This window comes from Pseudonaja textilis, chromosome 6 (assembly GCF_049901715.1).
Source record: "Pseudonaja textilis isolate UNSWEBS1 chromosome 6, rPseTex1.2, whole genome shotgun sequence".
Classification (NCBI taxonomy): Eukaryota; Metazoa; Chordata; class Lepidosauria; order Squamata; family Elapidae; genus Pseudonaja; species Pseudonaja textilis.
The window spans coordinates 2,291,363-2,316,672 of NC_141995.1; the positions used below are offsets into that span (position 1 = coordinate 2,291,363).

Here is a 25,310-nt window from a genome sequence, read left to right on the forward strand (position 1 = left end):
AGTTTATCACCAAAATCCTCCCTTCGCTGAAATCTGTTTGCAAGAGTAATAGAATCACACGGTTGAATTTGTGATCGGCCCAAAGTCATCCAGCGGGGTTTCGTGCCTAAGGTGGGACCAGAACTTAACAATCTCCAACGTAATTTTATTAAAATGTATTCATAAACTTATAACTTATTTAAAACAATGGATGACTTGCCATCTACCCTAGTTTTGGACGTTTCAGGATTGCAGAATTGGCAACTCAGGGTCCTCTCTAAGGTTTTGGGTCCAAGCCTTGGGGAGCTGCTTGACTCCTGCCACAAAAGCTTTGCTGGCTGGAGAATTCTGGGAGTTGAAATCCACAAGTCTTAAGGCGGCCAAGTTTGGGGGAGCCCTGCGTTAGATGTTTGTCTGTCGTGGTTGGCGGAAGTGTAAACAGCCGAGTTATTTATATTTGCTCTGTTGTTCTTCCAGGCGCTCCCAGCATGTCCGATCCAAGCTACCTGTGAAGCCGCCTCTAAAGAAGAAAACAAGGAGAAGAACAGATACGTCAACATTTTGCCTTGTATGTATCGACGTTCCCTGGTTTCTGCCCACTGTGGGTGCCATTGTAAAAACCTACCTAGAATAACAGAGTTGGAAGGGACCTTGGAGGTCATCTAGCCCAGTGGTCGCCAACCAGTGGGCCGGGGACCACTGGTGGTCTGCGGGAAAATTTTGGTGGTCTGCAGAGAAATGCCCCCCACCCCCCGAAAGCAATTAATCCAGGCTGCGCGGGAACACAAGGCTGCATCGCCCACGTGGCTCGCGGGAACACAAGGCTTGCGTCGCTTGCATTGCGAACAACACGAGGTAGTGAGGGGAGGGGGGGGGAAAGGGCAGATGGAGGGAACTTGCCCCACTCGCCCTATGCGCCTCGCCTGGCCACCAGGCTGCTTCTTTCCGCTTCTTTCTTCTTCTGCTTTTGGCTGAACGCAAGGAAAGCAGCAGAAGTCTTTCTTTCTCTCCCCCAAACTCTGCCAGAAATGAGTCTTTGGGACCCTGCAAGGCCTCCTGCTCCAAGAGGCTGCAAAGACTCATTTCTGGTGGAGTTTGGGGGGAGAGAAAGAAAGACTTCTGCGGCTTCTGCTGTTTTCCTTGCAGGAAGCCAAAAGTCTCCCTCTCTCTCTCTCTCCTCTCTCTTCCCTCTCCTCTCTCTTCCTCCCTCCCTCTCTCTCTCTCTCTCTCCTCCCTCCCCCCTCTCCCTCCCTCTCCCTCCCTCCCTCCCCCTCTCTCTCTCTCTCCGTGAGAACGGAGCTGGAGACAAGAAATTGCCATAGATGGGATACACATGAATTTATAACAAGCGGTGTGGAAAAACAGTCCCTCTGCTCAGGCACAAACCCTTTCAGACAAATGGTTGTCCAATCTCTTCTTAAAAAAACCCCCAGCACCCACAACTAATAAGTAAATGATACCAGGAGGAGCCCAAAAGTAGAGATTTGGATACTAGCACAGTTGGGAGACGTGCAGTAACCCGTGGCTCCTTCCAGACAGAGATCCTTCCTGAACTCAGATCAGGACAAAGAGAAACAGGCGGTCTAATAGGAATAAATCTTTTATATCTCACTACTAAGTAACGTGGATCCCAGTTTCGGGGGCCTGTGGTCGCGGGTGAAGGCTTGGAATCCTGGTTAGTGTCGGCCAAGAGAAATTCTCGCGTCCCATCAACCCAGAATCTTCTCTGATGTCCCTCTAAAGAACATCTACAATTCTCTGCCCCCGTCTTCAAAACTGCTCTTATTTTTTTTTGATTGCTTAAATAGCCCAAGCTCCAAATATGAATCTCATTTAAAGAGAGAGAAAGAGAGAGAGAGAGAGAGAGAGAAATCTTTCTCAACCAGTCAAGAGCTGCTGTTATTGTGAAGGTGCTGAACCTGGAGGACTCTTGATTTTTGGACATCCCTTCTTTGTGGTGCCAAACGGAGAGGCAGCGAGGCGAAGGGAGGTTGCCTAGGCCAGGGGTCTCCAACCATGGCCACTTTAAGACTTGTGGACTTCAACTCCCAGAGTTCCTCAGCCAGCAAAGCTTGGCTCTCGACTTCTAAGCGCTTGATAGGCTGGTGGTAAATGAGCACTCCTGTAGACCGACGAGGCTTCAATCACTTCCCCGGCTGTTTTTGAGCCTGCTTGTCCAACAATCTTAGTGTCAACTTGTAAAACATTCCTATGTGTCGGGATTCCGGCAGTTACCTCGATTTAAATCATGAGTCTCCAGCCAAACTTCCAAAAAACTTCCAAAGGATTTATTGGGGGTAAACATGCCGGCACTGCCTGGGTGTAGCTGACTCCGAGGCACATCCTTCATTATCGCCCTTGACCCTGGTTTTCCCCCCACCCTCTGGGTGTATCCTGATTCCTATCCTCCAATGGGACACCTCCATAGCCCAGAGTCCTCAATCAGGCTCTCCAGTTAGAATTTTGTGCGGCAGAAACTTCGGTCATCTACTTCCTATCTTTGAAAACATTTACGGAATGCACTTTCGGTTTGCAAGCTGCTGCACTGCTCCCCCCCCCTCCCTTTCCTGTTGGCAACTCTAAAAAAAAACAGAGACATATTTTATGAGTTAACACTATGCCTGTTTCCAAGTTGCCGTGAAAAAGAGAAGGGAAAGGGCCTGAAGGAGCATAGGGCAAATAAAACCAGGAGCACATTCCAAGCTTATCTCACAAAGGTTGTAACTTAGGCAACCGGCTATTCTGTCCACAGAAAATCCTTTATTGGAGAATGTGAGCGATGACCCCCAGCCCATGAACGTATTTAATTGGAGAAGCTGAATTATGATATTTTATCCAGAGGGCGTGGGGTGGGGGGAACCAGGGTCAAGGGTGAATTACGTGTCTCAGAGTCAGCTTCAATACTGGTCATGCCGGCACGTTGCTCCTAATAAATCTTTTGAAGTTTCTTGAAGCTTGGCTGGAGGCTTAGGATTTAATTAAATCGCCGGAATCCTGACACTTCGACGTGCTCCAGCGTGAGTCAGAAAGCTCGGAAGACGAAACCTCTGGTCCCAGTGACCGACCCAGATTGGATCCTGCAAGACAATGATAGGTTATAAGGAGGGGTCGTGTCATGCCCCTGTCTGAAATCTGATTTGGAGGGAGAAGCCGAACAGCCGACAAGGAATGGGAGGGTGGCTCCGTTGGCTGTGGAAGAAACTGGGCAAGGGCACATTCCAGGTGGGCAGAGTAGGGGAGAGGTAGAACAAGGGAGAGGAAGAACAAGGGAGAGGGAGTTCAGAGGAAGACCCAGGCCCATTCCCTTCTTCATCCCAGGGCACACAGGGAGGAATGGAGAAGGGAGCAATGTGGGTTGCATGGCTTACAGGGGAGGAAAGGGCCCCGATTCCCTTCATTAGCTGCAGCTGGGAACACGGGGTTTAAAAACGGAAGCCGCGCACAGCAAGTCGCTGGGAGCAAGCACGAAGTTATCTTGTATCGTGGCTTATCTGTGTTCCTGCCCTCTTCCCAACTGTGTGAGTTTTGTCCTGCTTTCAAAGTCTGCAATTCCTTCTCCTGCCCTGTCCAGTTAATTGCTGCAGTTTGGTTTGTTTGGATTTTAAGTTACAGTTTGTGTTGATCATGTTTTGGACTTAATTTTCTGCAGTTAAAGGCTGTTCCTGGGAGAGTTTTTTTTGAAGCTAATCTGGACATTGGGGCCAAAGTTGGAGATAATAAAGGGATTCTTTTTGCTTATTTGACCGTGTTGCCTTTGTGCCACGCCCCTTTGGGTCATCCCAGAGACAGTTCTCTAGTTTTATGCTGCGCTAAAAACCAACCGTGTGAAGGTTGGCCTTCTTGGAGATTCGTTTGACCGGCACTGAAGCTCCTCCTCCATTGTCCTGTTGCTTTTGCCATTCATGGTCATTTTCTCTTTCCTAGATGACCATTCCAGGGTTCACCTGACACCCATTGAAGGGGTTCCGGACTCAGATTATATCAATGCCTCGTTCATTAATGTGAGTATCTGCTAAAGGGCAGGAATATTCCCCAGATACAGGTAGTCCTTGACTTACAGCAGTTCATTTAGTGACCGGGGTCACAATAGCACTGAAAAAAAAGAGACTTACGACCATTTTTCACACGTACCACCATTGCAGCATCCTCCGTGGTAACGTGATCAAAATCCAGAGACTTGGCAACTGTCTCGTTATTTATGACGGTTGCCCTGATCCCCTTTAGCGACCTTCTGACGAGCAGTGGGGAAGCCAGATTCACTTTAACGACCGGGTTACTAACTGAACAACTGCAACGATTCACTTAACAACTGTTAAGGTCATAAAACGGGAGGGGGCAAAATTCACTCGATCAATGTGTCACCGAGCAACGGAAATGTTGGCCTCAATTGTGGTCGTAAGTTGAGGACTACCTGCAGTCTGGGACTCTTAGGTATTTAGGAAGGAAGAAAAGTAGCTGTTGATTCTTGTTGCTGTCTTCATCTGTTCTAACCCGTCGATCCAGATTATCCACAGATAAATCTTATTTTTCCTGGCTGGTACAATAGTTTGTATGTATTGTGGTTCACCGGCAGCTGGTGCAGCCGGCATCGGAGTTGGACAGTGAGGAAGAAAGGGGACCACTCAGAGAGTCTGGAGAGGACTTGGATGAGGGACCTGCATTTGATGCATGGATGGGGCCAGGACCATCTGGGAGTGGGGTGCTGCCTCCCGAACCTGGAAAGCAGTGAGGCAGAGGAACAAAGGGAGCCTGTTCCCAGTGCGCACATGCGCAGAGCTGCTAGAAGGCGAGAGCAGCTGAGACAAAACGGGTGACTCGAGAATAAGGCTGGGAGGTGATGGCCCCTTCCATAATGGATAAAAGTCAGACCTCAATGTCGAACTCCTTGCAGGAAGCAAAGTAGTTCGGTAGATTCCAAGTTATCCTGGAAGCTCTGTGTAGTTTGGTTGGTTTTTTTCTTGTACTTTGGCTGGTTTCTTTTATAGCTAATTGGAGACTTCTGTTTTTGGCAGCATTCCACAGCGCTGAAAGTTGTGTGCCTATTTTGGGGAACTGTTTAAGATTAGTTCTGGCTGGGAATGAAAGCGATTCCCATCGCTGCATTAAAATAGGTTTTGCTTTTAAAACAAGTTTGGGTTTAATCACATTTGACGAAGCCTGGGTCAGAACAGTGTGCAGTGACGATATTTGCAAAGTAAGGAATTAACCCCGTGAGAGAAAATGCCGAAATTTTGGGTCTTTGACCAACGCCAGAGATAAAAACCGTTGCTTTTTTTTTTCTTTTTCATTCCTGTCTCACTTCCGTTCTTGCAGGGGTATCAGGAGAAGAACAGGTTCATCGCTGCACAAGGTAAATAATATGTATTTCCTTTGAATTCCTACACTGCTAGAAATACACATTCGACATAGCAACGTGTATTTTTGAGCTGGCCTTTTGCTGCAGTAGCTCCTAATATGAAGCGGGCGGAGAAGGGCTTAGAGAAATATTGCTTATTTCTTTGTGATTTTGGTGGTGGTGGTGGTGGAAACGCAAAGCTAACCAACTTCCTGCCCCTCCCTGAAAGTTTTGCACTTTGAGTGGGGCAGCTTTGGTATCAGACCAAGGTTTATTTTGCATTCTGAGCTGAAAGAGGAAATGAAACGGTGGTTCTGTTTAACACCATGGATGTTGGAAAACCTCAAACAGCAATTGTGTTCCCTCCGCTGAGAAGAGAAGACAATTTTTAAATTCAATTTTAGTCCCTAAATTACAGGAGGTCCTTGACGCACAACCTCCATTGGGCCCAACATTTCTGTAGCTAAGCGAGACCGTCGTGAAGTGAATTTTGCCCCATTTTACAATCTTTCTTTGCCACGGTTGTTAAGTGAATTGTTCTAATTGTTCTGTCGGTAACACGGTCGCTAAGTAAGTCTGACTTCCTCATTGGCTTGGCTTGTCAGAAGGTCACAAAATGAGATCACCTGACCACGGGACATTGCAACTGTCATAAGTACATGCCAGTTGCCAAGCGTTTGAATTTGGTTCATGTAACTATGGGGACGCTGCAATGGTCATAAGTGTGAAAAATTAAGTCACTTTTTTCAGTGCCATTGTAACTTTTGGTCACAAAATGAATTGTCGTAAGATGAGAATTACCTGTACATAAAATCCGCCACAAACGTTCAGGCAGCAGCTTGAATCTTGAGCTTATATGTTCTTCCTTTGCATAAACCCACGCTTCATTTTTGCTACCTGTTTGTTTTAAATTCAGGTATTCCTTTAGTGACTTTTCAGAGTTACAATCACAGTAAAAAAAAAGTGACTTATATCCAGGCCTCACATTTGCAGTTGTCAACGCCATGGTGACCTGATCAAAATTTGGTGTTCTTACCTAGGCTTTCCCCAAAAGCACTAAGGAGACGCTTTGTTTTATTAAACAAAGGTGAATTTCTTGCATTCACATTCATAGAATAGAATAGAGTTCTTTTCATTGTGTGATTGGACACACAAGGAATTTGTCTTTGGTGCAACTGCTCTCAGTGGACATAAAAGAAAAGATACATTCATCAAGAGTCAAGAATCATAAGGTACGACATTTAATGATAGTCATAGTCAATAAGCAATCCGATCATACTAGGAAACAGTCCATATTCAGCCAAAGGCCTGGCCAGTGGTCTTTCAAGGGTGTAATTTGGAGCACAGACCTTATCTAGCTTGGAGAGCGGCCAAGTAACTATTTCCAAACGCAGTGCTGACAAGGAAGGGCTCGGCAAAGAGTCTCTGAGACGCACAGGCAGATCTTCACACTGCTGCAACGAACGAATTGTTTCCTGCAAAAGCCCCTTTCGCTCCTCTTTTAATCCCCATGGGAGGGGCCATTCACCGTCCACCTGTGGCCTTACTCCCGATTCGACCCTTGTTCCTTAGCTGTTCCCTTCTCCCGGCAGCTCTGCACATGCGCACACTGGGAATAGGCTCCAGCTGTTCTTCTGCCCCGCTGAATTCCAACTCCGAAGGCAGCTGATAACTGTCGGACGGCCCTGGCCCCATTTCTGCTTCTGACACAGAGCCCTTGTCCGGGCCTTCCTCAGCCTCCAGGACGGGCCCAGGTTCCTCCCCAACCTCCTCACTGTCCAAGTCTATCAGCCGCCTTCAGGCCACCACATTTGGGAGCTTGGCAACCGACATCTCTCTATGATGACTGGAGCATTCTGGCATCACTTGATCATCATTTGTTGCCGTCCCAGCCGGCTTCTGATGGGCAAATTCAACAGAGGGAGCCAGATTCACTTAATGACTACACGATTTGTTTAATAACAGTGGCAAAAAGGGCCCTAAAATCAGATGTGACTCACTTAACCACCACCTTGCTTATCGAGAGAAATTCTGGTCCCAATTTTGGTCGTATGTCAAAGACTTTACCTGTAGGAAGGAAGAGGAGGAGTCAGGTTTGTAAAGGTGGAAAAAGCGATGGTGGTTTGAGGTGGCTGTATCTGGGCTGAAAGGTTAGGTGGCCCACGTGGGTCAAAGCGGTTCAGCTCAACTTGTTCCTCCTGGATCATGGATTTTTTCCTCTGGTGATGCTTTTCCCCTCTGGCGTCTCGGCAGGGCCCAAAGAAGAAACGGTGAACGACTTCTGGAGAATGATTTGGGAGCAAAACACGGCCACAATTGTCATGGTGACCAATCTGAAGGAGAGGAAAGAGGTAAGGCTCTAGTCACCGCCCTGGCTAGGTGACTCTGGACCAAGCCCCAGGAGACGGGGAGTTCTAGTCCCGCCTTAGGCATGAAAGCCAGCTGGGCGACTTTGGGCCAATCACCAGGAGACGGGGAGTTCTAGTCCCGCCTTAGGCATGAAAGCCAGCTGGGTGACTTTGGGCCAATCACCAGGAGACGGGGAGTTCTAGTCCCACTTTATGGTTCCAAGCTAGCTGGGTGACTTTGGGCCAATCACCAGGAGATGGGGAGTTCTAGTCCCGCCTTAGGCATGAAAGGCGGCTAGGTGACTTTGGGCCAATCACCAGGAGACGGGGAGTTCTAGTCCCGCCTTAGGCATGAAAGCCAGCTGGGCGACTTTGGAGCCAATCACCAGGAGATGGGGAGTTCTAGTCCCGCCTTAGGCATGAAAGTCAGCTGGGTGACTTTGGGCCAATCACCAGGAGACGGTGAGTTCTAGTCCCGCCTTAGGCATGAAAGCCAGCTGGGCGACTTTGGGCCAATCACCAGGAGACGGGGAGTTCTAGTCCCACTTTATGGTTCCAAGCTAGCTGGGTGACTTTGGGCCAATCACCAGGAGATGGGGAGTTCTAGTCCCGCCTTAGGCATGAAAGCTGGGTGACTTTGGGCCAATCACCAGGAGATGGGGAGTTCTGGTCCCGCCTTAGGCATGAAAGCCGGCTGGGTGACTTTGGGCCAATCACCAGGAGACGAGGAGTTCTAGTCCCGCCTTAGGCATGAAAGGCGGCTAGATGACTTTGGGCCAATCACCAGGAGGCAGGGAGTTCTAGTCCCGACTTAGGCATGAAAGCCAGCTGGGTGACTTTGGGCCAATCACCAGGAGACGGGGAGTTCTAGTCCCGCCTTAGGCAGGAAAGCCAGCTGGGTGACTTTGGGCCAATCACCAGGAGACGGGGAGTTCTTCTAGTCCCAACTTAGGCATGAAAGCCGGCTGGGCAACTTTGGGGCAATCACTTAATGAGTTCTGGTCATGCTTTAAGCATGAAAACGGGCTCACTGATTTTGTATCAATCACCGGGAGATGGGGAATTCTAGTCCCGCCTTAGGCATGAAAGCCAACTAGGCCTCTTTGAGGCCCGTCCCTCTCTCTCTCAGCCCAACCCTCCTCACCAGGGTGTTATTGTGAGGAAACTCGGAGAAGGAAGAAGTATTTGATCTGTTCACTGCCTTGAGTTGTTTATTTAAAAAAAACAGGAAAGGGGCATATAAATAATAAATAAATAAACAAAATATTTATTTTTGTGTCCCCAGTTCAGCTTTCTTTTAGTGAGGGTGCCTTGTATGAAAATCTTCCCAACTCTTTGGTGCCACCTTCACCTCTTCGTGACTATACAATAGCCACAATCACTAATTCAGTACAATCCCGGCGTTTTTACCCTCAGATTCTTTGACTTGGCAGAAAGTTGACGGCAAAACTCTCGTCACATTTGCCAGATATTTAGGCTGCTAAGGAGAGAGGGAATTTTTCACTTTATTTCAACGTATCGTCCACCCTCCAACAGCTTGCCTTGTTGGATCACTGAGTGGTCTCTTTTCTCTTGGCGTTCCTCTCCCTGGAGAGTGAGGGCACGTCCACAGTGAGGCTGCCCAGCCAAATTTGGAAACGCTTTTAACCTGCAACAGATGTTGACCCCCACCAAGGGAAAAACTGACCCTGTGGTTAGGTCATCTCCTCTTCTGCCCCTGCAACTTGGTCTGTTTTGTGGTCTCTCCTCAGTGTAAATGTGCCCAGTATTGGCCAGATCAGGGCTGCTGGACGTATGGGAATATCCGAGTCTCCGTGGAAGATGTCACCATCCTGGTTGACTACACAGTGAGGAAATTCTGCATTCAACAGGTAAGGCCTCACCGGTGTTCAAGTTGCTTGGCCTTGTGAGTAGTGGGTAATTTACCACCCAGAGGCTGCTTGCTTAGGTTGCTGCTTTATTAGTTAGGTTAAGCGGACGTGTAAAGCGCTGCAAAAATTCATATATAATGCTTGCAGTCCTAGCCAGACCGGAACCAGGGAGATAAGAGGAAGGAAGGAAGAGAGAACAAGAAAAGGCGAGAGAAAATGGAGGAGAAGAGAGAAAGAAAGCAGGAGAAAAGGAGAGAGAGAAGAAGGAAGGAAGAGACGGAGTGAGAAAAGGAGAGAGAAAATGGAGGAAGAGAGAAAGAAAGCAGGAGAAAAGGAGAGAAAGAAGAAGGAAGAGACGGAGTGAGAAAAGGAGAGAGGAAATGGAGGAAGAGAGAAAGAAAGCAGGAGAAATGGAAATGGTGAAGAAGGAAGAGGCAATGAGAAAAGGAGAGAGAAAATGGAGAAAGAAAAGAAAGGAGAAACTGAGGGAGAAGAAGGAAGGAAGAGAATGAGAAAAGGAGAGAGAAAATGGATGAACAGAGAAAGAGGAGGAGAAATAGAGAGGAAGAGAATGAGAAAAGGAGAGGAAAATGGAGGAAGAGAAAGAAAAGAGAAATGGAGAGAGAAGAAGGAAGGAAGGAAGCATGAGAAAAGGAAAGAGAAAATGGAGGAAGAGAGAAAGAAAGGAGGAGAAATGGAGAGGGAGAAATAGGAAGGAAGGCAGAAAAGGAGAAAAAATGAAAAAGGGAGGGAAACAGAAAAAGAGAAAGAAAAGGAAAAAAGGAAGGAAAGGGGGAGAAGAAAAGGAAGAAAGAAAAGGAAAAAGAAAGGGAGACAGAGAAAGAGGAAAGAAGGAGGATAGGAGATAAAAGGAGAAACAGAAAAAAAAGGAGAAAAGGGAAGAAAAAAGGAGGAAAAGGAGAGGGAAAGAAAAAATAAAACAGACAGAAAATAAGAAAGAGGGAGTAAGAAAAGAAGAGAAAATGAGAAAGAAAGAGAGAGAGAGTGTGTGTGTGCTGCTTTCTCCTTCCTATGCATAGGTATCACCCAGCTCAGGGGGAGGTGGGGCTATTGATAAACCAAGCCAAAATGTGATTTATTGGTTTATTTAAAAAAAACAAACAACCCAAAGTCATGATAAGAAAAATAAGGCGAGAAGCAGCTATCCCCATCCTGAATTTCTCCTCTCCTCCTCCTTCTCTCCAGCCTTCCCTTTTCCTCCCTTCCTCCCTCCTTCAATCTTCCGATCTATCCCTCGGCCACACCTTGGGAGCAAGAGCTAAGTAGGTCCTCGGGGAGGGGGCGGAGCTTCCAGGTATCCGCAGGGAGTAACCCCGGCTAACCTTTGCCCCCCCCCGCCCGCCTTCCAACCAGGTAGGCGACGTCACCAATAAAAAACCTCAGCGCCTGGTGACCCAGTTCCACTTCACCAGCTGGCCGGATTTTGGGGTACCGTTCACGCCCATCGGGATGCTGAAGTTCCTGAAGAAGGTGAAGACGTGCAACCCCCAATACGCGGGCGCCATTGTGGTCCACTGCAGGTCAGTGTGTCCTTGGTAGGGGAATGTTGCGGTCCAGCGGCAGCCTGTGGAGACGGCAGGCGAGTCGGACGGTGGAGAGGACCATGGGCCAGTGCTGGAGTCTGTGGGGAGGACTACAGATGAGGGTCCTGCGTCCGACCTAGAGATGGGACCAGGGCCATCTGGGAATTATATACCGCCCGGAGTCTTGACAGCAGCAAGGCAGAGGAATAGCAGGAGCCTGTTCCCAGTGCGCACTTGCACAGAGCTGCCAGAAGGCAAGAGCAACGAAGTCAAAAGGGGCGACTCCAGAGTAAGGCTTGGAGGTGATTGGCTCCTCCCATAAGACATAAAGGAGGAACAAAGGGACAGGAGCCTTTGCAGGAAGCAACTTTGTTCATTCTGATCGATTTAAACTCTGAAACTCAGTGTTGTGCTCTGTTTTGGCCTTGTACAACTAATTGGCAATTTAGTCGTTGGCAGCATTTCAAGGGAGATGAAGGTGGGTGCTTATCAGCCTTATCCCGAAGGACTGTGGCAGATTTCCATTGGACTATTCACAAACTCTTTGGGACTCGTTACGGGGCTGCGAATGCAGATAATTCACAGTCTCTGAAATAAAAACAAAAGGTTTTAGGGACTAACATATGTTTGTTAATGTCTCAGGAGGCCAGAACAAGGGAAAAGGGCATTCCCGGTCGGGCTAGGCACCATTTTTTTTACTGGTGGCCAACTTCGACAACTTCACAAGCGGTGGACTTCAATTCCCAGAATTCCTGAGCCAGCTGTGCTGGCTCAGGAATTCTGGGAGTTGAAGTCCATCTCTTATGAAGTTACCATCGTTATTCTCTCTTGATTTATTGGCCTTCAAGTCAAGTCCGCAGTGCTCCTACCGACAGATAGTCCTCGACTTACAACTGCTCATTTAGTGGCCGTTCGAAGTCACCCCGGCACTGAAAAACAGGGACTTTGGGGCCGTTTGTCAGACTTAAAACAACAGCCGCAGCGTCCCTAACATTCAGCCACTTGGCCAACCGGCTCATTTTTCACGACAGTCACAGGGTCCTAACCATTGCGACTTCCGCCACAGTCACACAATTTACATTCAGGTGCTTGACAACAGACTCACATGTATGACGGTCGCAGGGTCCTTTGCGGGGGGGGGGTGTCTCCCGCGGTCCCGTTTTTTTAAAAAAGTTTTTTATTTTAACAACAAAACAACATAGACATACCACATAAAACATAAAAATATCATCCTTCTTCATAAATTTACAAACAGTGCATCGGTTGGTTTACCACTTTTTTTGTGTGCATCCATTTCCTAGTCACTAATATAATTATATTACATAATAGCTCATACTATCAATCAATAATTGTATAACCTAATATCATCACTACAAAATCATTTATCTATAATTTTATTAATTCATGCTTTAACGAGATAACTATAGTTTACTTAGTTTATTTTGCAATAAATCATAAGATCATACCAAATCTATCTTGATAATGTTTTAGAAAGATAATATCAAAAAAAAAAAGAAAAAAATTTTTTATGCTAAGTCTGAATATTCTATTATTATGCTTTGTTATCTAACCACCACGGTCCCGTTTTGTGACCTTCTGACAAGCAAAATCCAAAGGGAGGCCAGATTGGCTGTCTGTCCTGTCCACCCACTGCATATAGAAATAGGTGAACTGGATCCCTGTGCTTCGCTACGGAACTATGTGGTCGGGCTTAGTTTGGGGGGAGGAAAATAAGGGGGGAAAAATTCCTGCCTCTGCCTACCGGCATCCATTGTTATTCACCCGGCTAGCGTCCTGTCAGTGTGTGAGAGAGTAGAGGGCTATTTGGAAACTGAAAGGGTATTTGCTGTGCAAGCAGGGAGGAGACAGCAAGGAGCCTGGGCGTGGGTTAGCTCAACTGTTCTGTCCTAAAGCTGCTTGGTGCTCTGAAACTAAAACCGAAACTCCTCTGCTTGTGTTTTGCCTTTGGAAGGGATTTCTTTTCAGGTGGGGAGGGGGAGTAGAACTCCTTAGCATCAGAGCGTGTTAATAATAATAATCATAATAATAATATAGAAAATGCTTTAAATGCTCTGATGGTTATTTGGAAAAATCGTTTCTTAGGGAGTCCCTAGACACCAAAAGAAACACGCCAAATTTCAAGTTTTGTAGGCTTTATTTGCATATATATATATATATATATTCACTCTGAGAAGCACAGAGCCGGAGAAAGAAGCCTGAAGATGATGAATGAGACTTCATCAAAACGTTGCCTAGATACTTCGAATCTTACGCAGGAGAAAACCCGAACAACCAAAGATCCATATATATATATATAAGATATATTTTTCCTTCTCCCTCCTCACCATCCTGTCCTTTAGTGCTGGTGTGGGGCGAACGGGAACGTTCATTGTGATCGATGCCATGCTGGACATGATGCACGCCGAGAAGAAGGTGGATGTTTATGGGTTTGTGAGCCGAATCCGGGCCCAACGCTGCCAGATGGTACAGACTGATGTAAGTCTTCTCCTCAAAAACCCGTCTCAGGTGGGAGCCATTTGCCCCACCGCCTCCCCCCACCCCAATTCTGTAATTAGCCTGACTCTTCGGTCGTTCTTACTCTACTCATAATTCTGGGACTGGGATTATGGTTGGGATTAGGAATCCTGGGATTAGGATTATGGGATTGGGAATCCTGAGGTTAAGATGACAGGGTTGGGATTTGGAAACTTGAGGTTGGGATTATGGGATTGGGAATCCTAGGATTGGGATTATGGAAGTAGGATTGGGATTATGGGATTGGGATTTGGGGATTGAGAATCCTGGGGTTGGGATTATAGAAGTGGAATTGGGAATATTAGGATTGGGATTTGGGGATTATAGAAATGGGATTGGGATTATGGGATTGGGAATCTTGGGATTGGAATTATAGAAGTTGGATTGGGATTATGGAAGTAGGATTAGGAATCCTGGGATTGGGATTATGAAGTTGGGAATATTGGGATCAAGAATCCTGGGATTGGGATTATAGGAATGGGATTGGGAATCTTGGGATTTGGGAATTGAGAATCCTGGGACTGGGATTATAGAAGTAGAATTGGGATTATGGAAGTAGGATTAGGAATCCTGGGATTGGGATTATGAGATTGGGAAAATCTTGGGATTAGGAATCCTGGGACTTTTCCTCCTCCTCCTCCTCCTCCACTGTACAAACCCCATTCCCTTCTAGCACTGATGACATGACTCAATTGGGTCATGAAACGTCTGCAAGAAAACCCGTCAAGCTTGGAGAGAACCAAGAATTCCACAGAACCGGAAATCCCAAGAGTCTCCAGGATACCACAGGCCAAAAAAAAAAAGCCTCAGGAATAAAGCTCAGAGCTCCCTCTCTCTCCCTCTCTCCTCTTAGATGCAGTACGTCTTCATCTACCAGGCGCTTCTGGAGCACTACTTATACGGAGACACGGAGCTGGAGGTGACGTCGCTGGAGGTCCACCTCCAGAAGATTTACAACAAAATCCTGGGGAGCAGCAGCAACGGATTGGAGGAAGAGTTTAAGGTGGGCAGCCCTATTCGGATCGGCGGGAGAGACTCCCGCGGGGAAGCCTGAGATCTCCCGATCCAGGTCTCCCGCTTGGGCACGGAACCGATCCATTCAGACAAAGGATTTCTTCCTCTTTTGCCCCAAAAAACACACTTCGATTTGGGCTGTTGACAGTTGTTAACATGGATGCTATTCAATGCCAGGCCGTCTTTGCAACTGCTAGAAGAAGACTAGGGAACAAAGAGGTGGCTGGAATAATATTCATGGGTCTAGGGGTGTGTGTGTGTGTGTGTGTCCTGCCTTTATTATTTTAAATAAAGCATAATTCAAGCTGACAAATGTATCCAACACACCTTCCTTCTCCTACTACTGTTCCACAACAACAACTCGGTGACGTGGGTTGGGCTGAGAAGGAGAGACTGCACTGTCTCCTGAGGATTGGTATAAGATGACCCAGTCTAAAGTGAGATTAGAACTCACCATCACCTGGGGATTGGCCCAAAGTCACCCAGCTGGCTTTCATGTCTAAGGCAGGACTAGAATTCCTGTTCTCTTTGTGATTGGTAGATGGTCACCCAGCAGGTTAGCATGATTAAGGCGGGACTAGAACTCACCTTCTCCTGGTGATTGGTCCAAAGTCACCCAGCTGGTTTTCATGCCTAAGGTGGGACTAGAACTCACCGTCTCCTGGTGATTGTTACAAAGTCACCCAGCTGGCTTTCGTGTCTAAGGCGGGACTAGAACTCACCGTCACCTGGTGATTGGCCCAAAGTCACCCAGCTGCCTTTCATGTCTAAGGTGGGACTAGAACTCACCGTCTCCTGGTGATTGCTACAAAGTCCCAACCATCTTGTATACCTAAGGCGGGACTAGAACTCACCGTCTCCTGGTGATTGTTACAAAGTCACCCAGCTGGCTTTCGTGTCTAAGGCGGGACTAGAACTCACCGTCACCTGGTGATTGGCCCAAAGTCACCCAGCTGCCTTTCATGTCTAAGGTGGGACTAGAACTCACCGTCTCCTGGTGATTGCTACAAAGTCCCAACCATCTTGTATACCTAAGGCGGGACTAGAACTCACCGTCTCCTGGTGATTGCTACAGAGTCACCCAGGGCTTTCAGGCTAAGGCAGGACTAGAACTCACCCTCTCCTGGTGATTGGCCCTAAGTCACCCAACTGGCTTTCATTCCTAAGGCAGGACTAGAACTCACCGACTCCTGGTGATTGGCCCAAAGTCACCCAACTGGCTTTCATTCCTAAGGCGGGACTAGAACTCACCGTCTCCTGGTGATTGGCCCTAAGTCACCCAACTGGCTTTCATTCCTAAGGCGGGACTAGAACTCACCCTCTCCTGGTGATTGGCCCAAAGTCACCCAACTGGCTTTCATTCCTAAGGCAGGACTAGAACTCACCCTCTCCTGGTGATTGGCCCTAAGTCACCCAGCTGCCTTTCATGCCTAAGGCGGGACTAGAACTCCCCGTCACCTGGTGATTGGCCCAAAGTCACCCAGCTGGTTTTCATGCCTAAGGCGGGACTAGAACTCACCGTCTCCTGGTGATTGGCCCAAAGTCACCCAGCTGCCTTTCCTGCCTAAGGCAGGACGAGGGATTGAAAAGTTGTGGAAGAAGCTAAGGTACATTTTACACCTGGTTCCGCGCTGCGTGCAGGCCCACCCCTTCCACAGCCACCTCTCTTTGGCCCCGTGCACATCTGCCTTTGATGCTCAACGTCCCACTCCTCTCTCTGCAGAAGCTCACCTCCATCAAAATCCAGAACGACAAAATGAGGACGGGCAATTTGCCGGCCAACATGAAGAAGAACCGGGTGCTCCAGATAATCCCATGTAAGGAATTACGTGCCTCGCTTGGGGGGGGGAAATGTCCATTTTAAGGCAGAGGTCGCCAACCAGTGGGACGGGGACCACTGGCGGCCTGCGAGAAAATTTGGGTGGTCCGCAGAGAAACGTTCCCCCCAAAGCAATTAATCCAGGCTGCGCGGGAACACGAGGCTTGCGTCGCTTGCATTGCGAACATGAGGTAGTGAGGGGAGTGGGGAATGGGTAGAGGGGGGGTAACTTGCCCTAGTCGCCCCACGCGCCTGGCCTGGCCACCGAGCTGCTTCTTTCCGCTTCTTTCTTCTGTTTTTGGCTGCACGCAAGGAAAACAGCACAAGTCTTTCTTTCTCTCCCCCAAACTCTGCCAGAAATGAGTCTTTGGGACCCTGCAAGGCCTCCTGCTCCAAGAGGCTGTGCCAACGCAACAAATCTCACAAAGACTCATTTCTGGCGAAGTTTGGGGGAGAGAAAGAAAGACTTTTGCGGCTTCTGCTGTTTTCCTTGCATGAAGCCAAAAGTCTCTCCCTTTCTCTCTCTCTTTCCCTGGAGACGGTATCCTACGATCTAAAATAAAGAACGATCGATTGGTAGGAAAACAGGAACTTTTTTGCAGACTTTTTTTTGTGGGGGGGGGGGTTTCCCAGGATTTCTGGTCCACGGGTTTTAAAATGATGAGTTTGGGGGTCCCTGAGGTCCAAAAGGTTGGCGACCCCTGTTTTAAGGCATGAAAAACCATTGAAGGATCTACTTTTTGTATGTTGACTTCACAAGATTTGGGATGGAAGGCAGAGGGAAATACAGAGCTTCATCGGTTTAAACCGTGAATCGTGGCTTGATGTTCCAGAGAAACAACTGGATTTTCGTTGTATTTTATCCGCTGATTTTTTTTCTAAAGTATAGGTGGTCCTCAACTTACAACCATGTATTTAGTAACCATTCAAAGTGGGGGGAAAGTGACTTATGACCAGCTTTCAACACTTACGATCATTGCGAGCATCCTCGTGGCCACATGATCAAAATTCAGACGCTTGGCAACTTGATTCGTATTTACGACGGTTGCAGTGTCCCGGGACGGCGGTCACATAACCCCCTTTTGCGACCTTTTGACCAGCAAAGTCGACGGGTGGGATGGGACGGAAGCCAGCTTCGCTTAGCGACTGTATCTCTCTACCTGCCGCGATGCATTGAACAGACTGCGGCCAGAAAGGCCATTAAAATGGGGGCCAAACTCAACGAGTGTCTCGCTTAGCGATGGGGACGTTGGGTCCTCCATTGCAGTCGTATGTCGAGGATGACCTGTGCAATGTGTGTTTTCTGCAAAGGGAGCGGAGCTGCTGTGTCAGAATGGCCGAGGAGAGTGCTGGCAGAGAGACGGCGCCATTTTGGGCTTGTTGCTATGGAAACCCATCATTTCTGAGCCACCTCAGGCCAGGCCAGAATCCTTAATGCCGCTTGCCAAATATTTGCCAAATGTTTTGACTCTTTTTTTATTCCCCCTGCAGATGAGTTTAACCGAGTGATCATTCCAGTGAAGAGAGGCGAAGAAAACACCGATTATGTAAATGCTTCTTTTATTGACGTGAGTGTTAACGTTCATGCATTTTCTAAGACATCCTCCCTCAACTCATAAAATATTTCTATGGTCTTTTTTAGAGTTGCCAACAGAAAGGGAGGAGGGGAAAGGGGTTTTGAAAGAGCACTGCGGCCGCTTGGAAATCGAAAGCGCATTCCATACATAGTTTTTCAAAGATAGTAACTTGGGTGACTGAAGTTTCGGCCGCAAATATCTAACTGGAGAATATAATGGATGTTGTGGTTCGCTGGCAGCCGGTGGAGACGGCAGTGGAATCGGACAGTGGGGAAAAACGGGGACCAGTCCGGGAGTCTGGAGAGGACTTGGGTGAGGGTCCTGCATCCGATGCAGAGATGTGGCCAGTACCATCTGGGAGTGGGGTGCTGCCTTTGGAGCCTCCAGGGTCTGACAGCAGCAAGGCAGAGGACCCAGGGGAGCCTGTTCCCAGTGCGCGTATGCACAGAGCTACCAGAAGGCGAGAGCAGCTGAGACAAAAGTGGTAACTCAGGAGTAAGGCTGGGAGGTGATTGCCCCTCCCCTAAGGGATAAAAGTCAGGCCAAGGCAATGACATCTTTGCAGGAAGCAAAGTCGGTTGATCAGTTCAGAGTCATTCTTGAAGCTCTTTGTACTTCAGTTGGGTTTTTTCCCTAGTTCATTGGACCCTTCTATTATTGGCAGCACTTCATGGGAAAGGAAGGTGGGTGCTGATCTCGAGGGACTGTTTGGAGATTCATTACAGGCTGGGAATGAAAACAATTCCCAGCGTTGCAATAAAACAAGGCTTGTTTTTAAAACAAACAACCCTATTCAAAGCTTTTCTTCCAGCAATTGAATTTTCTCGGCTCGTATTAAAAAAATTGTGAGCGATGCGTTGGCCTGGAGGTGGAGCTCTCTCACCTCACAATCAGGAGGCTGTGAGTTTGATCCCAGGCAGAGGCAGATATTTCTCTCTCTGGGCACAATGTGAATGTACCTGGCCAAAGAAAACTCGGCATTGGCAACAGGAAGGGCATCCGGCCAGAAAACAAGCTCAGCTCCATTCAGTTGCCCAGATTCCACCCCAATGCAAGAGATTATGGAGTCGTTAAAAGAAGATGATGATGATGTCAGGATTCTGGCAGTTACCCCATTTAAATCATGAGTCTCGAGCCAAACTTCCAAAGGATTTATTGGGAGTTAACGTATCTGGCACTGCCTGGGTGCAGCCGACGCTGAGGCACATCCTTCCTTGTCACCTTTGACCCTGGTTTTCCCCTCCACCCCCTGGGTGTATCGTAATTCCTATTCTCCAATGGGACACCCCCATAGCCCAGAGTCATCAATGGTTCTGACCAAGGCTTCCGAGACCGTACACCAGGGGTGTCCAACCTTGGCCACTTTAAGACTTGTGGACTTCAACTCCCAGAATTCCTCAGCCAGCAAGCAGAGGTGTCCATCTTGGCCACTTTAAGATTGTGGACTTCAACTCCCAGAATTCCTGGAAAAAGCTGGCTGAGAATTCTGGGAGTTGAAGTCCACAAGTCTTAAAGTTGCCAAGGTTGGACACCCCTGCCGTACACCCTTATTTTTTTTTTTTAAGCATAACTGTCCATCTTCCTTTTATTTCCCTGTACAATATTTCGTTTATTCAACAGATGTTAAAATATAAAACGCCCAAAATGTTGAGTTGGGGAAAATAAACACACACCACAAAAAAAGGCATTTTAAAAAGGGTCTTAAGAAAAGAACGATGAACGTACGGATGCCTAGCTTCCTCCCTAGTTGAATGCCGATGAATAGACGACAAACTTGAGTTAAAACTCCCACCCGTTGCAAAACAGGCCCCAAAGAATGTTTCTATCGATAGCAAAATAGTTTAACAGGAAAGACACGAGCGATAAGAAGAAATACGTCGGCGCCGTGGTTAGAATGCAGCATTGCAGGCTGATTCGGGCCGACGGCCAGAGTTTGATTCCCATCAGGCTCCAGGTTTGACTCAGTCCTTCCGGGGTGGGTCAAATGAGGAACCCAGATTGTTGTGGGGCAAGATGGCTGACTCTGTAAACCGCTTAGAGGGGGCCTATACGCCTCAGGGCTCTAGCGCCAATGCTGTCGTGCTTCTGGGTGACCCCTCTTTGGACGTTCCCAGGGTTACCGTCAAAAGGACTCGTACATCGCCAGCCAAGGGCCTCTCCAGCACACCATTGAGGACTTCTGGAGGATGATCTGGGAGTGGAAATCCGGCTCCATCGTGATGTTGACAGAGCTGGAGGAGAGGGGACAGGTGAGCCACCGTGGAGAAGAAGATCCGGATCAGGGGGTCCCTTAAATTCGTGGCCCCTTGAAGACTTGTGGACTTCAACTCCCAGAATGCCCCAGCCAGCAGAGCTTCCCTTAACGACCGTGTGACTAATGCAGCTGGAGAATTCTGGGAGTTGGAAGTCCACGAGTCTTGGGAGATCTCTGACCCAGAGGAACAAGTGGGGTATTGAGGTCTTCTGGAATGGGGGACCTTCCTGGACCAGGCAAACGCACTCCCAAAATCCATCGTATTTCCTTCCTCGCCACGGCTCACCGGATACCTCTGGGGTCCTTGCAAAGAACCAGCTGGAGGTTTATTCCTCTTTTCCCGCCGTTGCCCGGCAGTTGAGCGCTGGGAGGTGGGCTTTCCCCCCATCCCCAAAATCTGGAGGTGGCGTTGATTTTCGGGGGGAGGGCCTCCCGTGATTTCATTTAGATGGCGACTGCCAATCAAAGGGGGGACATTTCTAGCTTGGGGTTGAAACGAGGGGGCGTTGGTGCTGTCTGAGCTGGGTTCTTTTCTCGTGCTCAACCTAGTTACCTAGTTTGGGTCATGAAACGTCCGCAAGAAAAAGAACCAAGAGAGCACCAAGGACCCCACAATCCTCCTCCCCGCTCCTCTCCGAAACCCCACCCCCTTCTAGCCCTGCTGATGTTTCCCAGTTCTTGTTTTTTATTTATTTTGATTTGCCAATCGTTGCTATCAGGTCTTCCACCTGGCCACTTTGCACTTTGATTAATCTCCCAGAGTTCTCAGCCAGCTTTGCTGGCTGAGGAACTCTGGGAGTTGAAGTCCAGAAGTTTAAAGTGGCCAAGGCTGAGACCCCTGGCTTACAAGATAATAGGTAGACGTATATACATAGTTATGAAGACATGAAATGGGTACATATAAGAAAATAAAAAAAGAAACAATAGGACAGGAATCGGTAGGCACGTTGGTGCGCTTATGCACGCCCTACAGACCTCTTAGGAAAGGGGTGAGGCTTCAATAGTTGGGTCATGAAACATCTGCAAGAAAACTGCCAAGCTCAAGAGAGTGCCAAGGACCCCACGGTCATTTTCCTCCTCCTCCTCCTCCTCCTCCTCCTCCTCCTCCTCCTCCTCCTCCTCCTCCTCCTCCTCCTCGCAAACCCCACTCCCTTCTAGCAGTGATAATATTCCCTAGTTGGGTCATGAAACGCCTGCAAGAAAACTGCCAAGCTCAAGAGAGTGCCAAGGACCCCACAGTCATTCTCCTCCTCCTCCTCCTCCTCCTCCTCCTCCTCCTCTTCCTCCTCGCAAACCCCACTCCCTTCTAGCAGTGATAATATCCCCTAGTTGGGTCATGAAACGTCTGCAAGAAAACCGCCCAGCTCAGAGAGCACCAAGGACACCACCGTCCTCTTCCTCTCCTCCTCCTCTTCTCCACAAATCTCACTCCCTTCTAGTACTTGACGATGTTTCCTAGTTGGGCTGTGAAATGCTGGCAGGAGAACCACCCAGCTCAGGGAACACCAAGGACCCCTCCTAGTGGCCATCGTCCGGTCTTCTGGAAATGAGCTCCGTGGCTTCCTTTCGGGTTGTCCTTCTCACAAACCAGCTGGGAAACCATTTCCCTTTGTGAAAACCCTAATGAGAACCCACCACTGGGCTCCGTTGCACCCCTCACCATGCTTTTCCCGCCGTTGCGCGGCAGCTGAGCGCTGGGAGGTGGGCTTTCCCCCACCCCCAAAATCTGGAGGTGGCGTTGATTTTTGGGGGGAGGGCCTCCCGTGATTTCATTTAGATGGCGACTGCCAATCAAAGGGGGGACATTTCTAGCTTGGGGTTGAAACGAGGGGCTGTCTGAGCTGGGTTCTTTTCTGGTGCTCAACGTCACCTATGGCGTTACCTAGTTTGGGTCATGAAACGTCCGCAAGAAAAAGAACCAAGAGAGCGCCAAGGACCCCACAATCCTCCTCTCCGAAAACCCCACTCCCTTCTAGCCCTGCTGATGTTTCCTAGTTGCTGTTTTTTATTTATTTTGATTTGTCAATCGCTTACAACAGGGGTCCTCCATCAGAGGACCGGTTCCTCTTCTCCGTGAGCTTTCTCACGGCCCTGTCTTTCCTGTTTCCTGACACGCTAGGAGAAGTGTGCCCAGTATTGGCCTTCGGACGGCTCTGTAGCTTACGGAGACATCGCCATAGAACTGAAGAAGGAGGAAGAGTGTGAGAGCTACACAGTGCGGGACCTGCTGGTGACCAACAACAGGGTACGTGTTGAGAGACCCCCCATCTAGGTCTCCCAGGGACCCGCCAGTCATGACAGGTTCCCAGTCTCTGGAAAAGGAGGCAGAGCCAATTGTACACTATGACCAAAGTCATGACGGTGCCAAGGGAGTAGTGCTTACGACCGATCCTCGGAGTTTTTGGCATCCCAGCCTTCCCACACTCGTGTGATCACAATCTGGTTGCTCGGGAATCAGGTCACACGTATGTGTTGTGGCCGGCCAGCGGCTGATGGAGCTGGCAGCAGAGTCAGACAGTACCAGTAAGTACCAGTAAGGAGGTTGCGGGAGGGGTGGGCGGGAAACCTGGGCCAGTCTTGGAGGCTGAGGAAGGCTCGGACGAGGGCTCTGCATCGGAGGCAGAGATGAGGCCAGGGCAGGCTGGCAGCAATTGTCAGCTGCCTTCGGAGTTGGAAATCAGTGAGGCAGAAGAACAGCTGGAGCCTATTCCGGATATGCTCATGCACAGAGCTGCCAGGAGAAGGGAACAATTAAGAACTCAGGGTCGACATGGGAGTAAGGGCCCAGGTGGACAGCGTAGGGCCCCTCCCGTTTTTCTGAAAACGTGTCGCTTCTCATCCGAGAAGCTTCTTCCGTTCTTCTCCAGTTCGACCTGATGAAGCTTCTTGGATGAGAAGCAAAAGGTCTTCAAGGAACACACACACACACACACACACACACACACACAAGAAGGTCTAGTTTCCTTTGGGAAAAAAACACCTTTGGGTCAACTCGGACCTGAAAGATTTGAGCGTCTTCTCGGACATCTGCAGGTTCTCTTTAACCTCGATTGAACCTGGGTTTGTGGAGATCACCTCTGGCACAAGGTCCTCAAAGGGCGATGTCCAGAGGTGGTATATTCATCCGGTTTGGACCAGTTCTGGAGAACCAGTAGCAGAAATACTGAGTAGTCCAGAGAACCCTGCAAATCCCACCTTTGTGGGAGCGTCATTACGTGAGACTTTCAAGAAGAGACTGGACTGCCATTGGTCAGAAATGGTGTAGGGTCTCCCCCTTGGGCAGGGGGTTGGACTAGATGACCTACAAGGTCCCTTCCAACTCTTATTAATCTGTTATCTGTTATCTGACCGGCCCCGCCAACCCCCATCTCTTCTCTGCCTCCCGTTGAGTCCCAGATGATCGGCTGGGTCTCCTTTGGTTGCCCTGCTCAGGAGAAGGGAGCTGGAAATCAGGCTAGTGGGGTGGGGAGGGAAGGGGGATTTTGCAGTATATCCTCCCCTGCCACACCCATCTAGCCACGCCCGCAGAACCAGTAGTAAAAAAACTTTGAATCCCACCACTGGGCGGGGATGTGCGGAAGACACGCGCGCGCGTGCTCCGAGATGCACAGGGGGCCCGCAGCGGGCATGGCGGGGGGTGGAGGGCAGCACGCATTGCCTTCTGGGGTGCTGCCCTGCGAGCCGAGAAGGATTAGCCCCCACTGGCCTCGGGTTTCCTACCTAAGCGGAGGGATGGACTAGAAGACCTTCAAGCTCCCTTCTAACGATATTATTCTACATTCTTCTCTCCCCCCCTCACCCTCCTCCCCAGGAAAACAAAAGCCGGCAAATCCGGCAGTTCCACTTCCACGGGTGGCCGGAGGTGGGGATTCCCAGCGACGGGAAAGGCATGATCAACATCATAGCAGCCGTGCAGAAGCAGCAGCAGCAATCCGGCAACCACCCCATCACTGTGCATTGCAGGTAGCACTCTGCGCATGTGTGTGTGTGTGTGTCTGAGGGCACCCCACCCCCTTTGCAGTGGCCAACTCGCATCCCTGAGGCTTTTGAAGCGCACCACGGACACCGATGCCACTGATCCCCGCCAAAAAAGGAGCGCGTTTATTTGCATTCTCGTCTTGATGATTAAAGCCTAATGGTCATTTCTCCTCCTCTTTCTCGCAGTAATAACCCCGTGAGGTGGGGTTGGGCTGAAAGAGAGGGACTGCCCCCAAAGTCACCCCATCGGCTTTCACGCCTACGGTGGGACTAGAACTCACCCTCTCCTGGGGATTGGTCCCAAGTCACCCAGTCAGCTTCCACGCTTAAGGTCAAACTAGAAGTCACTATAACTTAGTGATTGTCCTGAGGTCACACATCCACCTTTCCTGCCTAAGGCGGGACTAGAACTCCCCGTCTCCTGGCGGTTGATTCAAAGCCACCCAGCTGGCTTTCATGGCTAAGGCGGGACTAGAACTCACCATCTCCTGGTGATTGGCTCAAAGTCACCCAGCTGGCTTCCATGCCTAAGGCGGGACTAGAACTCACCGTCTCCTGGTGATTGGCCCAAAGTCACCCAGCTGGCTTTCATGCCTGAGGCAGGACTAGAACTCCCAGTCTCCCAGTTTCTAAGCCGGCAGCTTAAGCACCACACCAAACCGCCTCTCTTCCTTAAAGAAACTTTGCTTCACGATCTCCGTGCCTCTGCAGTCCCGGGCTAGACGGTAGCTTCAGACTGACCCCAACCAGTGGTGGCATGCTACCAGTTTGGCCCGGTTCAGTCAAACCAGCAGTAAAAAGAAAAAAAAAGAACGAAAATCTTACCCACTGGTCCAAACTGGTTGCCCCCTCCGATGAGCTGAGAGGATACAAAAAGCGACAAGCGCATGGGTGGGTGGGAGGGTCACTCCGAGCTTTTCGTTTCATCCTCCTCTCGGCTGATCGGTGCATTAAAAACAGGCCTGTGCGCGCATGTTAGGGGCGTGCGCGCAAGCCCAATCACCTGCCCAATCGGTAGCGACCAAGGTAGGACCCCACTACTGCAGCGGTCGGCAA

The 25,310-nt window shown here is 49.1% G+C and overlaps 1 protein-coding gene across 3 annotated transcripts in view; it reads left to right on the forward strand.

Annotated features, from left to right (window-relative positions):
- Positions 1-25,310, forward strand: part of PTPRA (protein tyrosine phosphatase receptor type A) — a 127,218-nt gene that overhangs the window by 90,572 nt on the left and 11,336 nt on the right. For all 3 annotated transcript variants that reach the window (XM_087935668.1, XM_087935669.1, XM_087935670.1), the window contains 13 exons: positions 457-547; positions 3,904-3,980; positions 5,293-5,329; positions 7,568-7,665; positions 9,414-9,533; positions 10,908-11,074; positions 13,438-13,573; positions 14,466-14,615; positions 16,350-16,443; positions 17,937-18,013; positions 20,137-20,271; positions 22,396-22,521; positions 24,088-24,239. In XM_087935668.1, the coding sequence (XP_087791794.1) occupies positions 457-547; positions 3,904-3,980; positions 5,293-5,329; positions 7,568-7,665; positions 9,414-9,533; positions 10,908-11,074; positions 13,438-13,573; positions 14,466-14,615; positions 16,350-16,443; positions 17,937-18,013; positions 20,137-20,271; positions 22,396-22,521; positions 24,088-24,239 (1,460 nt within the window). The remainder of the gene's footprint in view (positions 1-456; positions 548-3,903; positions 3,981-5,292; positions 5,330-7,567; positions 7,666-9,413; positions 9,534-10,907; positions 11,075-13,437; positions 13,574-14,465; positions 14,616-16,349; positions 16,444-17,936; positions 18,014-20,136; positions 20,272-22,395; positions 22,522-24,087; positions 24,240-25,310) is intronic.